Raw genomic sequence first — 19,148 nt, forward strand, 5'->3', positions numbered from 1 at the left:
AGTGACATACTTCCTCGACAAGGCTACACCTCCTAATCTTTTCAAAAAGTGCCACTCCCTAGTCATTCAATTATAGGAGCCTGTGGGGGCCATTCTTATTCAAAGCCACCATATGTGGTCATGTTCAAAATACTTGGCATGCACTGGCCTTTGGCCAGTGGCTTTCTCAGTCAGCAGCATGGGAAGCATTTCCACTGATACAGAAAAATGTGTGGCTTGCTTGGGGCCATCGTAATCTGTCTATACCATCAAATTTGTGAGTGAACAAATTTGAATACCATAGTAGTGGGGAGAGCTAGGCAGATCTGGGTTCAAATTTCAACTTTATCTTGTACTAACTCATATCATGTAGTATGAGTTACACAACACATACACAGAGGGGAGGGGTCACCTTAATGTCTGCTGCGTGGATTCGTAAGGATAGGGTTCACTTTGGAGCAGAGTCCTATGCTTATGGACAGTCCCTATGTCATAGCTACTAGTGCTATTGTGTTGGGGGAGGAGCTCTTGCTTGGCTCCTGTTGGGCAAGATAGGAGGGAGAGAGGGAGGGAGAGAGGGAGGAAGGAAGGAAGGAAGGAAGGAAGGAAGGAAGGAAGGAAGGAAGGGTGAAGAAGAAGTTTACAATGTTGCACACTGTCTCCCTCATGCTGAACCTTTGGGTAATACCCCTTTAAGATTCAGAGGTAGGAAGAGTACAGTGACAATGATTATTGGTATAGTGCTTTTAAAGTGGTTTGGGGGCTCTGCCTGGACCGCTCAAGAACACTGTTATATCAAATAGAAAATCGGGGCTGAAGATACAGCTCATGTTTGCCCAGCACTGCATACAAATGGGTGTAGAGGTGCACGCCTGGTACCTCAGCTACATATTCCTAGACTACTTGGGGCCTTATCTCAAAAAGCAATGAAATAAAACAGAAGCAAATGAATTAAGGATTTCTTGAAAGGTTTATAGGGTTAGGTAAAAATGACACACTTCAGTGGAAAGCTTAACATTTTAGGAGAAAACCCCAAAGGCTTGTTCCTTGCCCCTCCCCACCTTCCTTACACTTGGTGATGTTCTTTACAACTTAGGGGAGAAATGTCTTTTCGCACGATTACGTGTTTTGGTGTGGCGATTTCAACTACCGCATTGATCTTACTTATGAAGAAGTTTTCTATTTTGTTAAACGCCAAGACTGGAAGAAACTTATGGAATTTGACCAGTTACAGCTACAAAAGTCAAGTGGCAAAGTAAGTTCTGCTTTTAAGACATTTTCGGTAACTGTCATGGCGTGGAGTGCCGTCTACTAAACGCAGGTACTGGTGTGTTGAAACTGAGTGGCTTTAACTCTGATTGATGGTGTAGAAAACACGTAGGATTTTATGAAGTGAGAAGAAAATCAGGAGAGTACAGTCACACAGACTGCTGAACATAATTAGGCTCTGGCTGGCCACACACAGGGTCCCTGTCTCTTGCTCAGGCTGAGGGGCTGTCCCTGAAGGACAGCATTCAGCACAGAGGAGTGAGGGTACTGACTGTCCACCACCTGTGATGCACTGTCTTACACTTTTAGAGGTGGAGTCCGCTCCTCTGAGGTGCCCCAGAGAGGGTCTGCACTTAGCCGGGGTCGTGGTTGCCTTCTAGAGTCCTGGTATCAGAAACTACTGAGTGACACTTTGGACTTTGCTCATAATGTCTTGGTGCTGTCCCTTTCTTGTTGGTGAGAATGCTAAGAGAATCATTTGCACACTCATTTGTACATAGACTCCTCCAGTGTGTCCTGCAAGTTATACCCCTTTTATTGACAAAACAGAGTTAAGTTGAATTATGTATCATGTAGTCAGCACACCAGGCCACCATTTGCTCCAGAACTGTCCTCCAGAGTGCACATGTGCTGCATCATGGCCCAGGTTTCTGAGGTCTCCAAAGGATATGGCATACATGACACAGGTTCAGGTCCTGCAGTAGTTCTCAACCCCATGGGTCAAGACCCCCTTGAGGGTCACATATCAGCTATTCTTCATAACATGTTTACATTAGAATTCATAAAGGCAGCAAAATTATAGTTATGAGGTAGAAACGAAATAATTTTATGGCTGGGGACACCACAACATGAGAAACTGTATTTTAAAGGGCTGTAGCATTAGGAAGGTTGAGGACCACTGGACTATAGACCTGTCTTCAGTTCTTTAGCATCAGAGCATCCAGCTTCCAGGTGTTCGCAGCTTATCCTCTCCAGCTAAGATTGTTGCTTATTTCAAAGCCCTGCCTTCCTAGCAGCAAATAGTGAGCCTGCCATTTGCCTTTGAGGATGCAACTACTTAAATGCAGGAGGATTTTCCCTCCAAAAAATGAGACTCAGCCACCGCTCGGGAGTTTGCCTAATTGTATAGAGATGAGCCTATCACCCTACAAATGTTTTTTCGGCCTCTACCTAATTCTCACTGCCTTCTCTGCTACATCGAGTGAGAGAGCTTTTTGTATACTGGTGCTGGAATGCCCAGATGAGCACACAGTGATACCTGTCCCGTGATCCCTTTTCTGTCTCCAAGGGTGACAAAGGTGACTGGCAGGAATACAGAAGGGAGAGGGAGGTACTTTCAATGGAGTGTGTGTGCCCAGCTATTAAAATACCTAAACATTCAATATCAGACATATTTGCAAATATAGATTCTATTGCTTTTTAGAACACTTTGGAATGTACCTCCCCCCACCCCAAAGATAGCCATGTAATTTCTTTCTCCAAATAGATTTTTAAAGACTTCCATGAAGGAACTATTAACTTTGGACCGACCTACAAATATGATGTTGGATCAGCTGCTTACGATACAAGTGACAAGTGCCGTACCCCAGCCTGGACAGACAGAGTGCTGTGGTGGAGGAAGAAACATCCATATGATAAGACAGGTGAGTGCCATATGTGTGTCTGAGACAAAATGGGGGCAAATGGGAAATACCACAGGGAAAGAGCCAGTCACTCAGCCCAGGGGCCTGGCTGTGTAGATCACAAATCATTATAGATGTCACCATCTTTGACCCACCTGTATCCTGACTCCTCCCCTCCATCATGGCTGCTCCCACCCACCCTCTGCCCTTCATCCTGGGAAGAAAGAGGAGTGGAGTCATGGGCTGACTCTTACCACTCCTTAAACCACTCGGGTACTTTTTGTCCAACCCAATTCTTACCTCTGAAAGCCTCAATTCTAAGTGATGTATGAGCAAGACTGGATTTTTTTTTTAATCAGTTAGTTGTGAAGTTATTTGGAAGTCATTGATGCCTAGAAGGGAGTGGCAGAGCTCCTTAAAGCTGGGTAATCTGAGATCTAGAACAAAAACAGGCTTTTCCACTTTTTAAGAGGAAGGTCTATGGAGATTTCAAAGCCAGGAAACTAGAGCTACATGTAGAAGAGATAGCTTTTCTTCAAGGTTAGTCTGAGAGCATCCGCATGGTTCCTGGGCACTGAGAGGCAGGGCCTGGTGAGTCGTGGCTTCTAAGCCTCAGCGTCTCTCACCATGCAAAGACTCCAGGTCTCAGAGGTGGAAGACTGCTGCAGCTGGTCCACAGTTTCAGTCATGAGCCAGGAATGGGGGGTGAGGGGGACACACATGAGCCAGAGCCAAGGTAGTTAGGTACAGAGACATTTTGAGATGTCTTTGCTGCAGGCAGCCTCACTTACATTCATATATATGTATATGGTTCTGTGTCTCTTGTTGGCTATTGGCTTCTTGAATGGAACCCCGTGAGCAGCTGGAGAACTCAACCTTCTAGACAGTGATCTAGATGGTGACACCAAAATCAGACATACCTGGTCTCCAGGAACTCTCAAGTACTACGGCCGTGCAGAGCTGCAGGCATCTGACCACAGGTATGGTCCTCTCTGGGTGGAGCATTGGCTCCGCTTCCCCATAGGATACCCACATGCTGTCCCTGTAAGGATTCGAGTGTGTGTGTGTGGGGGGGAGTCTGTGTACCCACCATTGGGAAGTAATTATTGCTAGCATTTTGTCATTGTTCTATATCGTAAGTGATGTTATCTAGGAAAATTTCAAAGATACAGCCTGTACAATGTTGTATCTTCCAAATGTTCCCAACTGTTCCACTGCACAGCTGGCTTTCCTGGCAGTTTTCAAGCTGGAGATCCTGTGCAGCTTACAGATCTGGTCCACTCATTTGCAGCCACTGTCTAGCTCTAGGCAGAGCCACGGGACTGCCCCACTCATCTATGGATGACACTTTTCAGGCAGTATTGGTGTTGTGACGTACATTTTTTGTATCTTGGGTTCAGGTTGCTAGACACTCTGAGATGTCATTTACCCTCAGCCACTGTGGGCTAAGAATGGTAGGAGACAGTAGGTGGCAGGAAGGGAGAGGGCAGTCTGACGGTCGCCTCTGGGGGATTTATTTGCTTGTTGAACACCTTAGAAGGTGGCAGCATAAGACAGTACAAGCAAGGAAGGTTTAATTATCCTGCAGTTGCTACCAGTATTGTGTAAGTTTCAGGAAGGAGGGAGTGAGGGAACGGAAGAAAGGATGGAGGGAAGGAAGGAAGGAAGGAAGGAAGGATGAGGAGAGTGGTAAAAGTGAGGCAGTTAGTAAGTCGGAACTTTGGGTCCCAATTCTTTTATCCCCTCCCATCAGGAATCAGTTTTTTTGTTTGTTTTTTTGTTTTGTTTTGTTTTTTTGGGTTTTTTTTTGGTTTTCGAGACAGGGTTTCTCTGTGTAGCTTTGGAGCCTATCCTGGCACTCGCTCTGGAGACCAGGCTGGCCTTGAACTCACAGTGATCCACCTGCCTCTGCCTCCCGAGTGCTGGGATTAAAGGTGTGCACCAACAACACCCGGCAATGGAAGCAGTCTTGTATGGGAATCTGTCCTAATTTCTGGCATTTCCTCATAATCAAATCCTAGAAAATGAGCTCTCTACACAAAAAGGGACAGGGCTTTGAGATTCAGCATGGGTTGCCATGGAGCCATGTGGAGAACTTATGCTCTAGGAGATGTGATGCCTAGGACTGGCAGCCTGTGGGCTAACAGCTCTGGGGGACAGAGGCCGGTCGGAGACTGGGATGTGACACCTGCCTAGGCCAAACATTCGCTACCATTTCCTCTTCATATCTGATACAGACCTGTGCTGGCCATCGTGGAGGTGGAGGTGCAAGAGGTTGACGTGGGAGCCCGGGAGAGGGTTTTCCAGGAGGTGTCCTCTGTCCAGGGCCCAATGGATGCCACTGTTGTTGTGAACCTTCAGTCGCCAACCCTAGAAGAGGAGAACGAATTTCCCGAGGACCTGCGCACAGAGCTTATGCAGACGTTGGGGAATTATGGGACGATTATTCTGGTCAGGTAACCCACCCCTCAGATGTACGTTTTGGAGTGTCTGCAGTATCCGGGAGAGTTGCATTAAGATCCTAGTGTTGACGGCTTGTCTCTATCATAGGATCAACCAAGGGCAGATGCTGGTGACCTTCGCAGATAGCCACTCGGCTCTCAGTGTGCTAGATGTGGATGGTATGAAGGTGAGTGGCTCCAGCCAGTGCCCTACCTATGTCAGCGCCATGGTGCATAGAAGCTGGGATTCTCCATCTGGGTCTTGTGTCTTGGAGCTGGAAGTGTGGTTCCCGCTGAGCCTTAGCTCCCTCCTGATGGAGAGCACTTTCCTCCTTTCTCCTAAGACTGTTTTGGGGCATGCAGCTCACACTTAGTTCCATTGTGATGAGATCCTGGTTTAAATTTGCATAGAAGGAAAAGTTGGAGGTGTTAGTTCAATTTCTATTCTAACTGAATGTGTGTGAGCTCTACTGAGATCACCTGAGGTCTGGACTTTGGGTTCCCTTAGCAAACTGTGATGAATGCACAGGTTTCAGAGAGAAGCATTTTGCGACTGAAGGGAACTGGTGACTTCTCTGTTCTCACTTGCTGACTGGCCTCCCAGGTGAAAGGCAGAGCCGTGAAGATCCGACCAAAGACCAAGGATTGGCTGAAAGGCTTGAGAGAGGAGCTCATTCGGAAGCGGGACAGCATGGCCCCTGTGTCTCCCACCGCCAACTCCTGCTTGTTGGAGGAGAACTTTGACTTCACGAGTCTAGACTATGAGTCAGAAGGTGAGTGACCCTGACAGGAAGGACAGGCAAAAAGTTCTAGTGATGGGCAGGCCTTGCCCAAGACCCCACCTCACAAAAGTTACTGAGGACATGACAAGTGTGAAAGTTGCATCTGTGTGTTAGCTGTGGATCACATCCATTTGTCCCAGTGGTCACACATGGGGATGGTGCAGGGAACTGGAAAGGGACAAGGTGTCCTCATGTATATTAACAGGGGCTTAGAGGCTGCTAGCGAAGGGCATGAATTTAGGTGGGAAGCTGGCCTGGGCACCTGTGTTAGTTACGTTGGCTTCACTGTGTCCAAATTCCCGACACAGAAAAAGAGAGGAATTCTTTATTATTTTTGTTTGTTTGTTTGTTTTTGGTTTTTCGAGACCGGACAGGGTTTCTCTGTGTAGCTTTGGAGCCCGGCTGAATTCTTTATTTTGGTTCAAAGTTCATAGCTGTCTTAGTGAAGGTTCCCATTGCTGTGATAAAAAGCAACTTGGGGGCAGAGTGGTGGTGGCACACACCTTTAGTCCCAGCACTCAGGAGGCAGAGGCAGGCGGATCTCTGTGAGTTCGAGACCAGCCTGGTCTACAAAAGCTAGTTCCAGGACAGCCTCCAACGCCACAGAGAAACCCTGTCTCAAAAAAAAATAAAATAAAAAGCAACTTGTGGAGGCCCAGGTTAGTTCCAGCTTACAATTCCACGTCACAGTCCATCATGGGAGGAAGTCAGGCAGGAGCTCGACACTGGAGCTGAGGCAGAGGCTGTGCAGGAATGCTCCTTACTGGCTTGTGCCCCATGGCTTGCTCAGCCTGCTTTATTATAACATCTAAGACCATGGGCCTCTGAGTCAGGCAGGCCCTCCCACATCAATCATCAGTTAGGGAGATGTCCCCCAGACTTGTCTGGAAGCAATCTTATGGAAGCATTTCTCAATTGAAAGTCCTTCTTCCCAAATGACTCTAGCTTGTGTCATGTTGACATAAATCCAACTAGAACAAAAGCCTTTGGCTCCATTGACTCTGGGTCTCTGGCAAGGCATGAACTTCATGGCACTGGAGCATGTGACAGTGGCTACTCCCCTCCCAGTGCACAGGGAGCAGAGAGAAAATACTAGTGTCCCCACAGATACTATCTCGTAGGTAACCCTGAAGCTAATCAAACTGACAGCCAGCTAGACAGTCTCACTGATGGAAGGCTGGGCTGCTACATCCTAATTACTCTCACCCTCATGTGACTTGTTCTTCCTCGAAGGGGATGTTCTTGAAGACGATGAAGACTATTTAGTGGACGAGTTTGGCCAGCCTGTGGTCTCAGATGGTGAACTTGGCGGAGATGACTCTTCTGATATCATGAGCTCCTCAGCACCATCCAGCAAATCTCCTGCACTAGCTAAAAAGAAGCAACATCCAACATACAAAGGTAGCTGCTCCCCTGCTTTCCTGGGGTAGGGTTGGAACAGTGTCCTCTTTTTTCCAATGTTTGCCCCATGCCACATCTAGCTGGAGATGCCAGTACTGTCCTTTGTGAGCTGTGACTCGAGGGGCACAGCTCTGTAGAAACTGATTTTACATCTGTGACTTTGTCCCACAGTACTTTTCTGATTGAATCTCTGAAGAAATATATTGAATGTCGACACCCTGATACATTGTTTCACTCACATAAAGACATATTATACAGTGGCATCATTACATTTTAGAATATGCAGGATGAATTCATATCCTGCATTAAATGGCAGAGTGTTAGTTAGATTCAGTTGTCTCTGATCTATCCAAAATTCCCCACCTGCCTTCCACGGTCAGTCACTGGAAAGAAGCATTAGCCAGCAAGTTCAGGACCCTTGAGCTAAGGCTGGAGATGTAGAGCATGCTGACAAGGAATTAAGGTCCAAGAGAGTGGTCCAAAGACCCCCATATGTTCCTTTGATTAGATAATGGTCCTCAGGCTGATCAGTACTTGCCACTCTGGCACCACTGGTTGGTTTTAACATCTTGAGATGCAGATTTGATAAGGTGTGTGGGGCAGTGTGTCCACGGGCAGTTCTGGTGGCTGGCACCAGGTCAGCATCAGTGACCTTTACATCCCTCTGCTCTTCTCTCCTACAGCTTTGCCCACTCTTGTTCTTTTCAGAGGAATGTCCCAGGCCAGGCATGGCATTAGGCACTCAGGAAGTGGCTAGCTTAAGCTTCTAGTATCCAAGAGCTTGCCACTGGGTGCCAGGCTAGCAAAGAGGGGAAACTCTCAACTTCCGAATCAGCTGTCACATTTTAGAATGAGGAATTAGGCTCTCCTCCCTACGGTGGGGTCCGTCTCAGCAGCTCTGATTTCACTGTGTTGTTTGCTTGTGTAGACGTGTTGGCTGATCCTTTTGGAAGGAAATGGGTCTATACATTAAAACATGCCAGGGTTTCTTAAGTCTGATAAACCAGGCCCACAGTTAATTGAGTGTTCTAAGCAGGCATTGGGTATACCCTCACCCCTGCAGAGGGGCTCTCACTTCTGAATCGGACTCTCCGGGTATCCCATGATGCTTCTGTCTCCTGTGGCTGGCGTGCTCTGTGCACAAAGCCATTTCTGACCCTTGCGTTTGGAAGAGACCGCTTTTCTCACAGCTGCCATGTCCTCCAGACGATGCTGACCTGGTGAAGTTAAAGCAGGAGCTGGAAGTTGTTGGGGATTTTCGCCACCGTTCTCCAAGCAGGTCCCTGTCTGTCCCCAGTAGGCCTCGGCCACCTCACCCACCACAGAGACCCCCCCCTCCAAGTAAGACTTTGCTTGCTATGAGCTTGCCACAATGCCTGCTGGGAATAACCGCACACCTCCTGCTATTGAAAACACAGTTCTAGACTGCCGCTGAGTCCCTTCTGACGCTCTTCCCACCCCCACCCCACCCCATCCCTGGGGCTCCTTGTTGTCCAGCTCTAGGACATGTTCCCTGTAGGAGGTCATTGGCTTCTCAGGGCATGTGAAACAAAGCCATTTTAAGGCTGTTCATCCAGGAATTTGGCTTTTGCTTCCAGACACCTTAAATCGTTAACGTAGAAATGGCCATAGCCCTTCAGGGAATTTTTCTAACCTTTCAGTCAGGCACTTGTTTCTTTGACAGATGCCCAGAGCTGCTCTTTAGGAATCTGGTTCACCCAGAGTCCCAATCATGCATGCCGCTAGCCCAGGCCATGATCTACCTCCTACTTTTGTGTTTCTCGATCTCTGGGGATGAGCCCTGTTTTACCCAGGCTCTCCCAGGATGCTGGTCCAGCCTCTGTGCTCTCCCAGGATGCTAGTTCAGCCCCTCTGCTCTCCCAGGATGCTGGTCCAGCCCCTCTGGCAATGCTTCTCCCATCAAACTTGCCTTTATCTCAAAATAACCTTGTGGCTTGCTTCTGATTTGTTTCTGTTTTACACCATCACAGTTTCCTTTCCCCCAAACCATGAGAGTCAAACACAGACTTTTCTAAGCCATTCCTTTCAAACTCTGGTTCGCCCATAGCTAGCCTATAGCAGTAATCAGTGTCAAGTTACAAGCATATCGTCACTTTTGTGAACTTACACTCAGGAAATAGAAATGATAATTTGTGGCCAGAGACTGCAGCAAGAAGGTGAAGAGCTTAGGGCCAGTATAGGCTACTTAGTGAGACTGTGTCTCAAAAAAAGTAAATTAAAAATTATTTAAATAAAATTTACAAATCACACTATTTTAGAGCTTTAATAAAAATAAAGAATTATAGACAAGAACAAGATTTAAAAGTTACTTGGCTACCTAAAAGTAACAGTTCTAATCAAAAACACTTCCATTGTTTTTCCAGTTGTATACATGGGCATCTGTTCACTATTTTAAAAGAAAAAATGAAGGGCTGGAGCTGTGTGTCAGCCTAATTTGCATGAAGCACTGGGTTCGATCCCTAATTCTGCCAAAAAGAAAATTTTAACAAATTGTTATCACTTTTGCTTGGTCACTTGATTTTTATTTCACTGACCATCTAAGACATAACTCATTAATGGTTAAAAGCAAAATGTAACGTAATTTATTTCTCCTGAGTTGGGGACTCCAGGACTTTTATTGTCTCTCAAACATTAAAAAAAAAAAAAAAATGTCCTAAGGCTAGGGAGATGGCTCAGCGTGTAAAAGCACTTGTCACACATGCCTTATGGCCTTCCCACTGTGATGTGCACCTCACATCAGAATCCATATAAAAGGCATGTGCTGGAGTGCTGTCTTTAATCCCAGCATCCTTACTGCATGATGGGAGGAGGAGGAGAAAGGGGGATCCCCAGAATCTTGACAACCAGCCATCTTGGAGTGTGCAGTGCACACAGTGGGAGACCCTGCCTCAAACTAGTTGGGAGATAAGGACCAACACCCAAGGCTATCCTCTGTCCTTACACATGTGGATGTCCTCATACACAAACACATACTTTATACACACACCTACAAACACACACACACACACACACACACACACACACACACACACACACACCATTGTTTAACAACATTTGAAATAGATTGGTCCTGATGATGTGTTTTAAGCCACTTAAACATCAATTGGTCTGTATATAAGATTAGAAACCCCCTGAGTGTTAGATTTAAATTTGCATTCCAGTCCTGCTGCCCTAGACAGTCTGTGTCAATAGGCCAAGCTATCAGAGAACCCAGGAAAGCTGCTTTGTTTCTTGTGGATGCTAGGGATGGAGCCAGGGGCCTCATCCATGCTGTGTGAGCGCTCTACTGCTAACCCACAGCCCCAATGGGTCTGCACTTCCAACCATGACTGTGTCTGCCTTTGCTGCTGCCTCCTCCCAATTTCTTGTAGCTAGCTAGCATGTCCCAAGTCACTGAAGCTGATGCTGTCTTTTCACAGCCGGTTTAGTGGTGAAGAAGTCAGCCTCGGATGCTTCCATCTCCTCTGGCACTCACGGGCAGTATTCAATCCTGCAGACTGCAAAACTTCTTCCAGGAGCACCTCAGCAACCAGTGAGTCCTTTGACTCCCAGGGAAGTGGTTAGCATGTCAACCCCGAGGGAGTGCTCCACCCCAAGGTCATGTGGATCACGCCTTTTCAAGAAATGTATAACTCTTGTCCACTTAACCCTCTCCCTGCCCATCACTCATCCCGAAACCCCTAACACTCTTCTTTACAGGACTTTATATTGTTCAGAGCACTGTAGAAGACACTTGGGATAAACAACCCCCAGTGTCCCTGTGAAGAAAACTGCCCACTTCCAGACTCCTCTTTCATTCCTGCAATTCTTAGCTACACCTAGATCTATAGAGCATTGAGTGGTAAAGGGAAAAGGAAAAATTCAGATATGTTTGGCCATTGCAAGGGGAGGAGGCAGGGGGACCACCCTGGAGGAGTCCTGAGCCACTAATGGACATGCAGATGAAGGTCAGTGGCAAGGAAGTGCAGGCTGTGCTGATGTGCCCAGGAAGCAACACAAGCTGGCAAGCTGGGCCAGGCTGGCTGTGCAGTCAAGGCAGGCTGAAGCATTGACTAGATTCCAGAATGTACAGTAATGAAAGTGGCTCTTGGGTGACCCAGGAGTTGAGGGAAGAGGTAGAAGATTCTGTTAGGAAACAAGAATCCAGGAGGTGTTTTCATATCCACATGGATCATGAAGGCACTGCCTGAGATTGTGCTCTCCAGCTCTACCTGGCTATGGAGCGCCACATTACAAAAGCCCTGTCTGTTATCACCCTGTTTGGGAGCTGAAGGTCTTCAGCTCTGGCCTTTATTGCATTCCTCTCTTGGTGGGTGGAGAAGGGCATTGAGAGATGTGGTTTAGACTTAGTGGGTGTGTCCATCACCCGATGGGGTTCTGCATAGCTCACAGCCACATGCGGACCACCTGCCGCCTCTACAGACAAGCAGGTGATGCACACACTGTGTGCCTCAGAGGCTCAGTTCCTGCCTCTGTTAATCCATGTCTCTTCCTGATTGTGCCTTCAAGCCCAAGGCTAGAACTGGAATAAGTAAACCCTACAACGTCAAGCAGATCAAAACCACCAATGCTCAGGAGGCAGAAGCAGCGATCCGGTGTCTCTTGGAAGCTAGTGGAGGTAGGCTCTCTTGGGAACCACCTCCCTGGCCAAAAGGGAGCGCGCCGAGTCCCTTTCTATCCTCTTACTGATAGCGGCCTAGAAACTATCTCTCTCTCTCTCTCTATCTCTCTCTCTCTCTCTCTCTCTCTCTCTCTCTCGATGTAAATATGTAAATGTTAATTGGTAGTAGCCTTTAGTACTTTATCTTTGATATGTTTCCACTTAAAATTATATACCCAAAATGCAGGAAGTATATAAGCCGTAACCCCGTGATGATTAGGCAGCATTTTAGAGAGAAACAAATGAAACTTTTAATGTTGGGCCACTGAGCCTGATGACCTGAGCTCAATCCCAGGACTCATGTGATGGAAGGAGAACTGATTGCCCCCAGTTATCTTGTGACATTCTCAAGTGCAGCATGGCATTTCTGTGTCCCTCCATATACAATAAATATATAAATATAAACATGTTTAGGAAAAGGTTAGAGTTGCAGGAAGTAACTCATTCTTCCAGCTGGGTGACAAAGGACCTTTGTGTATTATGTCCCTGCTGCAAACACAAAATCCACCTTGTAAGTATCGGGCAAGTGTAAATAAAGCGTGTGCTTCAGGCTGGGCATCTCCCCGCCACACCACTGTTAATTTTCTGTTGCTCCTCAATTAACCCTTGTTGTCCTACTTGGAATCCTCCCGTTCTTTTACATCACTGCTGCTAACAACTGCTGTTTTTGTTTTGGGCTATAATCCAAAATCTCTTTTGGAGAGATTATACCCTTTGTAAAAAAATAAGGGCATATTATAATAGCCCAATTATATTATCCACGGTCTTCATCTGACTTGGGGTTCTTAACACTCTAAAGGAGGGCAGAGGGCCTGGGTTAGAAACCTGAGAAACATTGTTGAAGGATTACACAGCCCAGGTGGTTTTGTTTTTTATTAACTGATACATGAATAAAAATTACAGTACATTCATAAAGTGGAGTATCAGTCATAGAAATGTAGTGGCACAAACTATAGTGAGGGTTAGCCTTGGAAATGTTACGCTGAGTGAAAGAACTGAGACATGCAATCACGTGCTGGGCTATTCCACACGTGCATGATGTCTGTGGAGACATGGAATCACATACTGTGTTATTCCACATACATGATGTTTGTGTAGACACAGAATCACATATGTGTTATATTCCACACGTGCATGATGTCTGTGGAGACATGGAATCCCATATGTGTTATTCCACACATACATGATGTTCGTGTAGACACAGAATCACATATGTGTTATATTCCACATGTACATGATGTCCGTGGAGACATGGAATCACATATGTGTTATTCCACAAGTACATGATGTCTGTGGTAGGTAGATCCACAGAGACAGAAAGCTGTAAAGAGGAATGGGTATCTTTTGGCAGAACAAAAATGTTGTGGAATTGGTTAGTGTTAATGCCTGTGCTGCTCGGTAAATACATTAAAAACCATTAAAATGGGAAATTTTTAAGGCAGGGAATTCTATTTCAGTGACACATAAAGTGCAACCAGCTCTAGAGACGCGTACTGGCGAGGTTTGAGGTTTGAAGTGTGCCACCATCTCCATGTGACACTGTCTTGTTCATGCTCTTGTTGAGGTTCTGTTGCTTTGTGGGTCTTCTTTCTTGAGAAACATCTGACACTTTCTGTATGGTATCAGGGTCTTACTGATCTTTCCTCAGGTTCCATGGGTCCCAGGCCCCAAACCTGGCTGTCTAGTACTCAGTAGCCCTAAAGACCTGTCTGTAGCTGGAAGTAAACATATTCATATGGATTCATATGGCTCTGAGGTGTAGCCTCTCTAAATGTTAGGTCGTGCTGGGGATTCCATCACCTCCTGCTTGAGCTGAGTGATTTTGTTTCAGGTATCCCAGAACTGGCCCCAGGTGCCATGCCCCTGAGAGACCAAGGGTCTTCTAAGCCAGAGGCCTCCCTGGACCCTCCAGTCCTCCCCCGCCGGCCTGCTCCTAGGGTTCCTGCCATCAAAAAGCCAACATTGAGGAGGACAGGAAAGGTAAGAAGCCGAGATGTGTGAGCCACTCATTCCAAGGTTGCTCAAGGCCATGTTACATGAAGTTATGCCAAGGACAGACATGAAGTTGGATTTGGTTTCTCTGCCCACACTTGAATCCCAGACTTAGCCCATGTCTAAAGGGGAAAACAGCTCGTTTGGCAACTGCTTTTCCCTCATCTTCCTGCTGCATCTTGGCCTCAGCTGAGCAGAAGAAGGAGCTGACTGTCCTTTGCAGGTTCTCACTCTGACAGACTGCTTCCTGAATGTTCCCAGTTCACAGGGAACTGCCGCGGGTGCTTTCTGCCCAGTGGTCCAGGCTGCTGTTTGTGTGCAGGAAGTGCATGTGGCTTCACATGCATAGACTAAATGCATTCGAAAAGCACTATGGGGGGTAGGGAGGATGACTCAGTGGTAAGAGCACGTGCTGCACCAGCCTGAGGACCTGAGTTGGGATTCCATCAGCCATGTAAAAAGTAACATACAGGTGTACATGTACCTGTAACCCCAGAGATGTAGAGGGCAGAGGCAGAAGCAGGATTGCTGGGGCTTAATGGCTGCCAGCCTAGCTCCAGATTTAGTGAGAGACTCTGTCTCAAAGGAATAAATAATGTGGGGAGTGATAAAGGAGGACATCCCAGCTCCTCCAGGCTTCCCTGTACAGATGTACCCCACACCCATATAACACTTCCTCCCTCCTTCCCTCCTTCCCTCCCTCCCTCCCTCCCTCCCTCCTCTCTCTCATGCACGCACACACGCACACAGAAAAACCATAACCAGCTCCTAGATTAGCAGTTTTTACTCTGCTCACACAGCCGTGGGGCTCATGCAGGCTTACAGGACAGTGGCCTCCTGCAGGCCAGACAGCTTCTCACCACTTTTCTTGCAGATCGTTTTCTGCTCTCGCTCGCAAGCTTCTCAGCCTTGCTTATTGCTGCAGAGACATGAGTTTGTAAGGACAGTAGCTGCACAGAGACTGACACCTGTAGATACCTCTGGATCTTCTGTTTGATCTCAGTTCTAGGAGCAAGCCACTTGGTAATCCCTGCCAGGGCACCATAGAGTGACTATTGCGTTTCCAGCCTGCCCAGCGTGAGAGGTCGCTCTGGCATGTGCCTACTTATTAAGTTCGCTTTCTGTCTTCTGGGTTGTGCTTCTGTCCTGCTGCATTGGTGTGTTGCTGTCTGTTCATTTTCCATGTTTTGTTGCAAAATGAACTCCCCCTCCTTTCCTGTCTGCAGGAGCAGAGTTGGGTTGTTTCTTCAGTGGCTGCACAGGAATTTTGGTACGAGGCTGGTGGAGAAGGCTTATGCTTTCTGTTGGTTTTCTTTCTTAAGAACAAAAGGAAACAATGGACCAGAACCTGGCCTAACTCCCTGGCCCCATTGGTACCAAAGCTTCCCTTGGCACCATGTAGTTTAAAAGCAGAGCTAAAGAAGTGGGGCTCCTGTGTGAGGTTCTCCCTCCTTCTGTATTGAAATACAAAAGATCCAAGGAGAAAGGAGAGCTGTTGGTCCTTCCAGCTGCAACGTGTTCCCTCCCAGGGTGTTTCGGTGCACGCTGAATTACCTGCTTAGGCCTTGCAGCCTCATAATGTTTCAGAAGGGTTCTCACTGAATGAAGGAAGAAGGACATTGCCCCATTTTGTCAGGCAACCAAGACAACTTCTTCATAAATTACCCACTGTGGCTCTGGTTTTAAATCTTGGTGCCCATGCTGGCCCATGTGCTTCTCCTGTACCCCCTCACTTTACGGGCTTCCAGACAGTCTCTTAACTGGTTGCCTCAGCCTCATCCATCTCTATTCCCTACTGAGTGTTGTCTGAGTGCCCACTCCTTACATGCTGGCTTCACATTTACACTCTTTCTTGCCTCTTTTCAGCCCACATCACCAGAAGAACAGTCTGAACAGCAGCCTGTCCATTTTACAGTCGCTTCCAAGGAGATGAGCCTTGAGACCCCGCTTCGAACGACAGCCCCTCAAGTCCTGCCTGTTCCCAAGCCAAGAACATTTCTACCTGGGAAAGGTGTTGAGAGGAGGCCAAGCAGAGGCAAGACAGCACTGGATGAAGTTCCTCCTGTGGCAGGTGCTACAGAGTTATCACCTCCAGAGGCCCCGTCTCTGGCTCCCAAGGTGCCCCCGAGGAGGAAGAAGTCTGCACCAGCAGCATTCCACCTGCAGGTCCTGCAGGACAACAGCCAGCTTCTCCAGGGCCACACGTGCCCCAGCAGCTCTCTGCCCCCGCTGCAGCCCGAAGCCCACCCACTCTGTCCGCAAGCTGGTCTTCTTGGCACCTCATCCGCCATAAGCCCTGAAACTGATGACCCCAGAGTGGCGGAGCCCAAGGCAGTCTTCTTCCATGGTGATGATCCGGATCCCTTCTGGAACCTTCTCCACCACCCTAAGCTGTTGAATAATACCTGGCTGTCCAAGAGTTCTGACCCTTTAGACTTGGGGCCCAGGAACTCTGAGAGGACAAACACAGACCCAGCACAGGTCAGTGTCTCAGTGGCTGAGAGGGGGCTCCCACCAGACCATGGGGGAAAAGACTTTAGTCACTGGTTGGCAGCCAATAACAAAGACAAGAGGACAACATTAGGTGTTTGATCCATGGGCAAGAACATGCCCTCTCAACTTTGAAGATACTCTTGTTCCAGATGTTCGCCTTCCTCATGTGGGCACCGCTCGACCTGGTCAAAAGGGGTTATTGGTTAAAAGTTGTGCGTCTGTCCCTCGTGTGTAGTTTATAGAAACTGTCTCCCAGTCAGTATAGTTATTCAGCAGTCACCAAAGTGTTTTGTTCAAGACCTGTGCATTCTAAGCTTGCTCTCAGGGGAATAGGATTTGCGCTGTTGGATTCAGCATATGGATTTTAAAGGAAAGAAATCTAGCTGTCCAAGATGCTCTCACTTACTGAATTTTAAATGGTTGTTCAACTTAATGTGTGTGTGCCATTTGCTTGTTGGTTTTGGTTGTGTTTTACAGATTTGGGGTAAGTGGTGGGTTCATAAAGCATAACATTAAAAGCAGTTGGGACCATTAAGAGCTGTTCTGGCCCACTTTAAACCAGGCTAAGGAAGAAAAAAAAAAATCAGGTTGAAAACAGCAGATAGGTCAACAGCATGGCTGGATCTCGTATTCTTGTGAGCCCTTTTTTTATGGAGTTGCCTTTCATAGCTGCTGGAGCTGCTGCTTCAGGCTCAGGCAGAAGGAGCCCATCTACAATGAGCATGCGTGTTCTGTTATTCCCTAAACACTACAGTGTAACAGGTGAGTTGTATGGACACAACTGCACACATACAAGAGTATGTGTAGGAACTATAGAAATACTGTGCCACTGGGGGACTTGGGCATCTAAGGATTTGGGTACCTCAGGGTGTCCTGGAACAGATCTCCCACAGAAAATCAGGCAACTCCCCGTGGGTATTAACTTTGATTGTGTGAGTCCTGTGGAAGCTGGTGGCAATTCCATTTTGGATGTGACCTGTGCATGAGTTTACACTCCACTCAGATATGGACCAGCTGCCTCCTGCATGCCCTGTACACGGCCATGGTCTTGAGCTGTGGTGTGCTGCGTAAACCAGTTTATATTCACCCCTTGGATGGAAGCTCCTCCATATTGTCCATGTCCCATAAAGGCACAAAAGGTGAAAACTCACACTGGGCCACAATGACTGATTTTCATTGGTGTAGGATATAATGTCTTCAGGAAGGAGTGTACCACATGACTCCGAAAGGGAGCGCCTCCAGGACATGCAGTGTGGGCTTGGTATCTGCATGTCTGTTGGGTCTATTGTCTCCCCATTTTCATGCATTTCCAACACTTCTGTACAAGAACTGACAAAAACACCAGGATGCTGTTTTATATTTTCAAAATACTGTGGAGCCTAGAATCTATTTGAAGCAGGTATCACATTTTTGTGTATAGAAAGTTCATTAGCTGAGGAAGACTGAAAGATAGGAAGGTCACAAGGTCAAGACCAGCCTAGGCAACAGAGCAAGGTCCTTTTCCAGAAAGAAGGAAATTCATTAGCAAATCTTATGATACCAGCTGCCATCGTTAGGAGACTTTCTCATCATAGACCGGTACAGCAATGCCCAGTGTTGTCCTGCAGTGGATGCCGGTGGGTGGGCTAGTCATAGCCACTTCGCCTGGAGCATGCCATTCACTCTTTTTACCACCAGACTCCTGGGATCTCAGAAATCATTTTATGAATTATTTAAACCTGGCACTCAAGAACAAAACTCCAAGTGTCCACATTCATCAGAAAACTGATGAGAGAAAAAGGAGCCACTGACTTACAAAGATTGAGTAGATAATATGCATATTTGGCAGTTATAAAAGATGGTATGGGGGCTTGGGGAGAGTTGGCTCAGCAGTTAAGAGCACTGGCTGCTCTTCCAGAGGACCTAGACTTGAATCCCAGCACCAACATAGTGGCTCACGATCATCTGTAACTTCAATTCCACAGGATCCAATGTTCTTTTATGGCCTCTAAGAGCACTGTATGCTCAGACACACATGCAGGAAAAAAATGCCAACAAACAAAAATAAAGGAAACAAAGATGGTGTGGAGATGATCGGAGTGCTTTCTGTGGTGCACAAGAGCTTTGTAAAGGATTATGTGGTTCACCTCGAGTGTGTTCTACAAATAAAAACCTAGAATGCATCAGAGGAGGCAGGGAGGGTGAGCTGCTTGGCAATGTTAAAGGATTGGCCACGATATTTCTTCCCACAAGTGCAGTCATGGTCGAAGAGTCTTTTGGTTTTTGGTTTGTTTAACTCAGATGCCCTCTTCCTGTATGTACCTTCTTTTCCCGCCACAGAGGAGGTATATTTGATGGCAGATAAATGTAACCCACAGTTGGAAAGGCAGCAGGGATGTCAGCCCCACAAAGTGGCTTGTGGCAAGGGAAGAACTCCAGCTTGTAGTTTTCTTCTTCGTTCTACATAGCAAAGGGCTGGCGCAGAAGCCAGGAGCCCACGAGGCAAGTG

The 19,148-nt window shown here is 47.1% G+C and overlaps 1 protein-coding gene across 1 annotated transcript in view; it reads left to right on the forward strand.

Moving 5' to 3' along the window:
• The window catches only part of Synj2 (synaptojanin 2), a 99,186-nt gene extending 81,989 nt beyond the window's left edge, over positions 1-17,197 (forward strand). The window contains 13 exon segments of the mRNA XM_027401066.2: positions 1,076-1,234; positions 2,735-2,891; positions 3,733-3,850; positions 5,108-5,326; positions 5,421-5,499; positions 5,916-6,084; positions 7,327-7,494; positions 8,701-8,835; positions 10,935-11,047; positions 12,025-12,133; positions 14,007-14,155; positions 16,034-16,749; positions 16,751-17,197. Coding sequence (XP_027256867.1) covers positions 1,076-1,234; positions 2,735-2,891; positions 3,733-3,850; positions 5,108-5,326; positions 5,421-5,499; positions 5,916-6,084; positions 7,327-7,494; positions 8,701-8,835; positions 10,935-11,047; positions 12,025-12,133; positions 14,007-14,155; positions 16,034-16,749; positions 16,751-16,895 — 2,436 coding nt within the window. The 3' untranslated portion in view covers positions 16,896-17,197.
• Positions 17,198-19,148: the final 1,951 nt, after the last annotated feature.

This window comes from Cricetulus griseus, chromosome 2, assembly GCF_003668045.3.
Source record: "Cricetulus griseus strain 17A/GY chromosome 2, alternate assembly CriGri-PICRH-1.0, whole genome shotgun sequence".
In the NCBI taxonomy this organism is placed as follows: domain Eukaryota; kingdom Metazoa; phylum Chordata; class Mammalia; order Rodentia; family Cricetidae; genus Cricetulus; species Cricetulus griseus.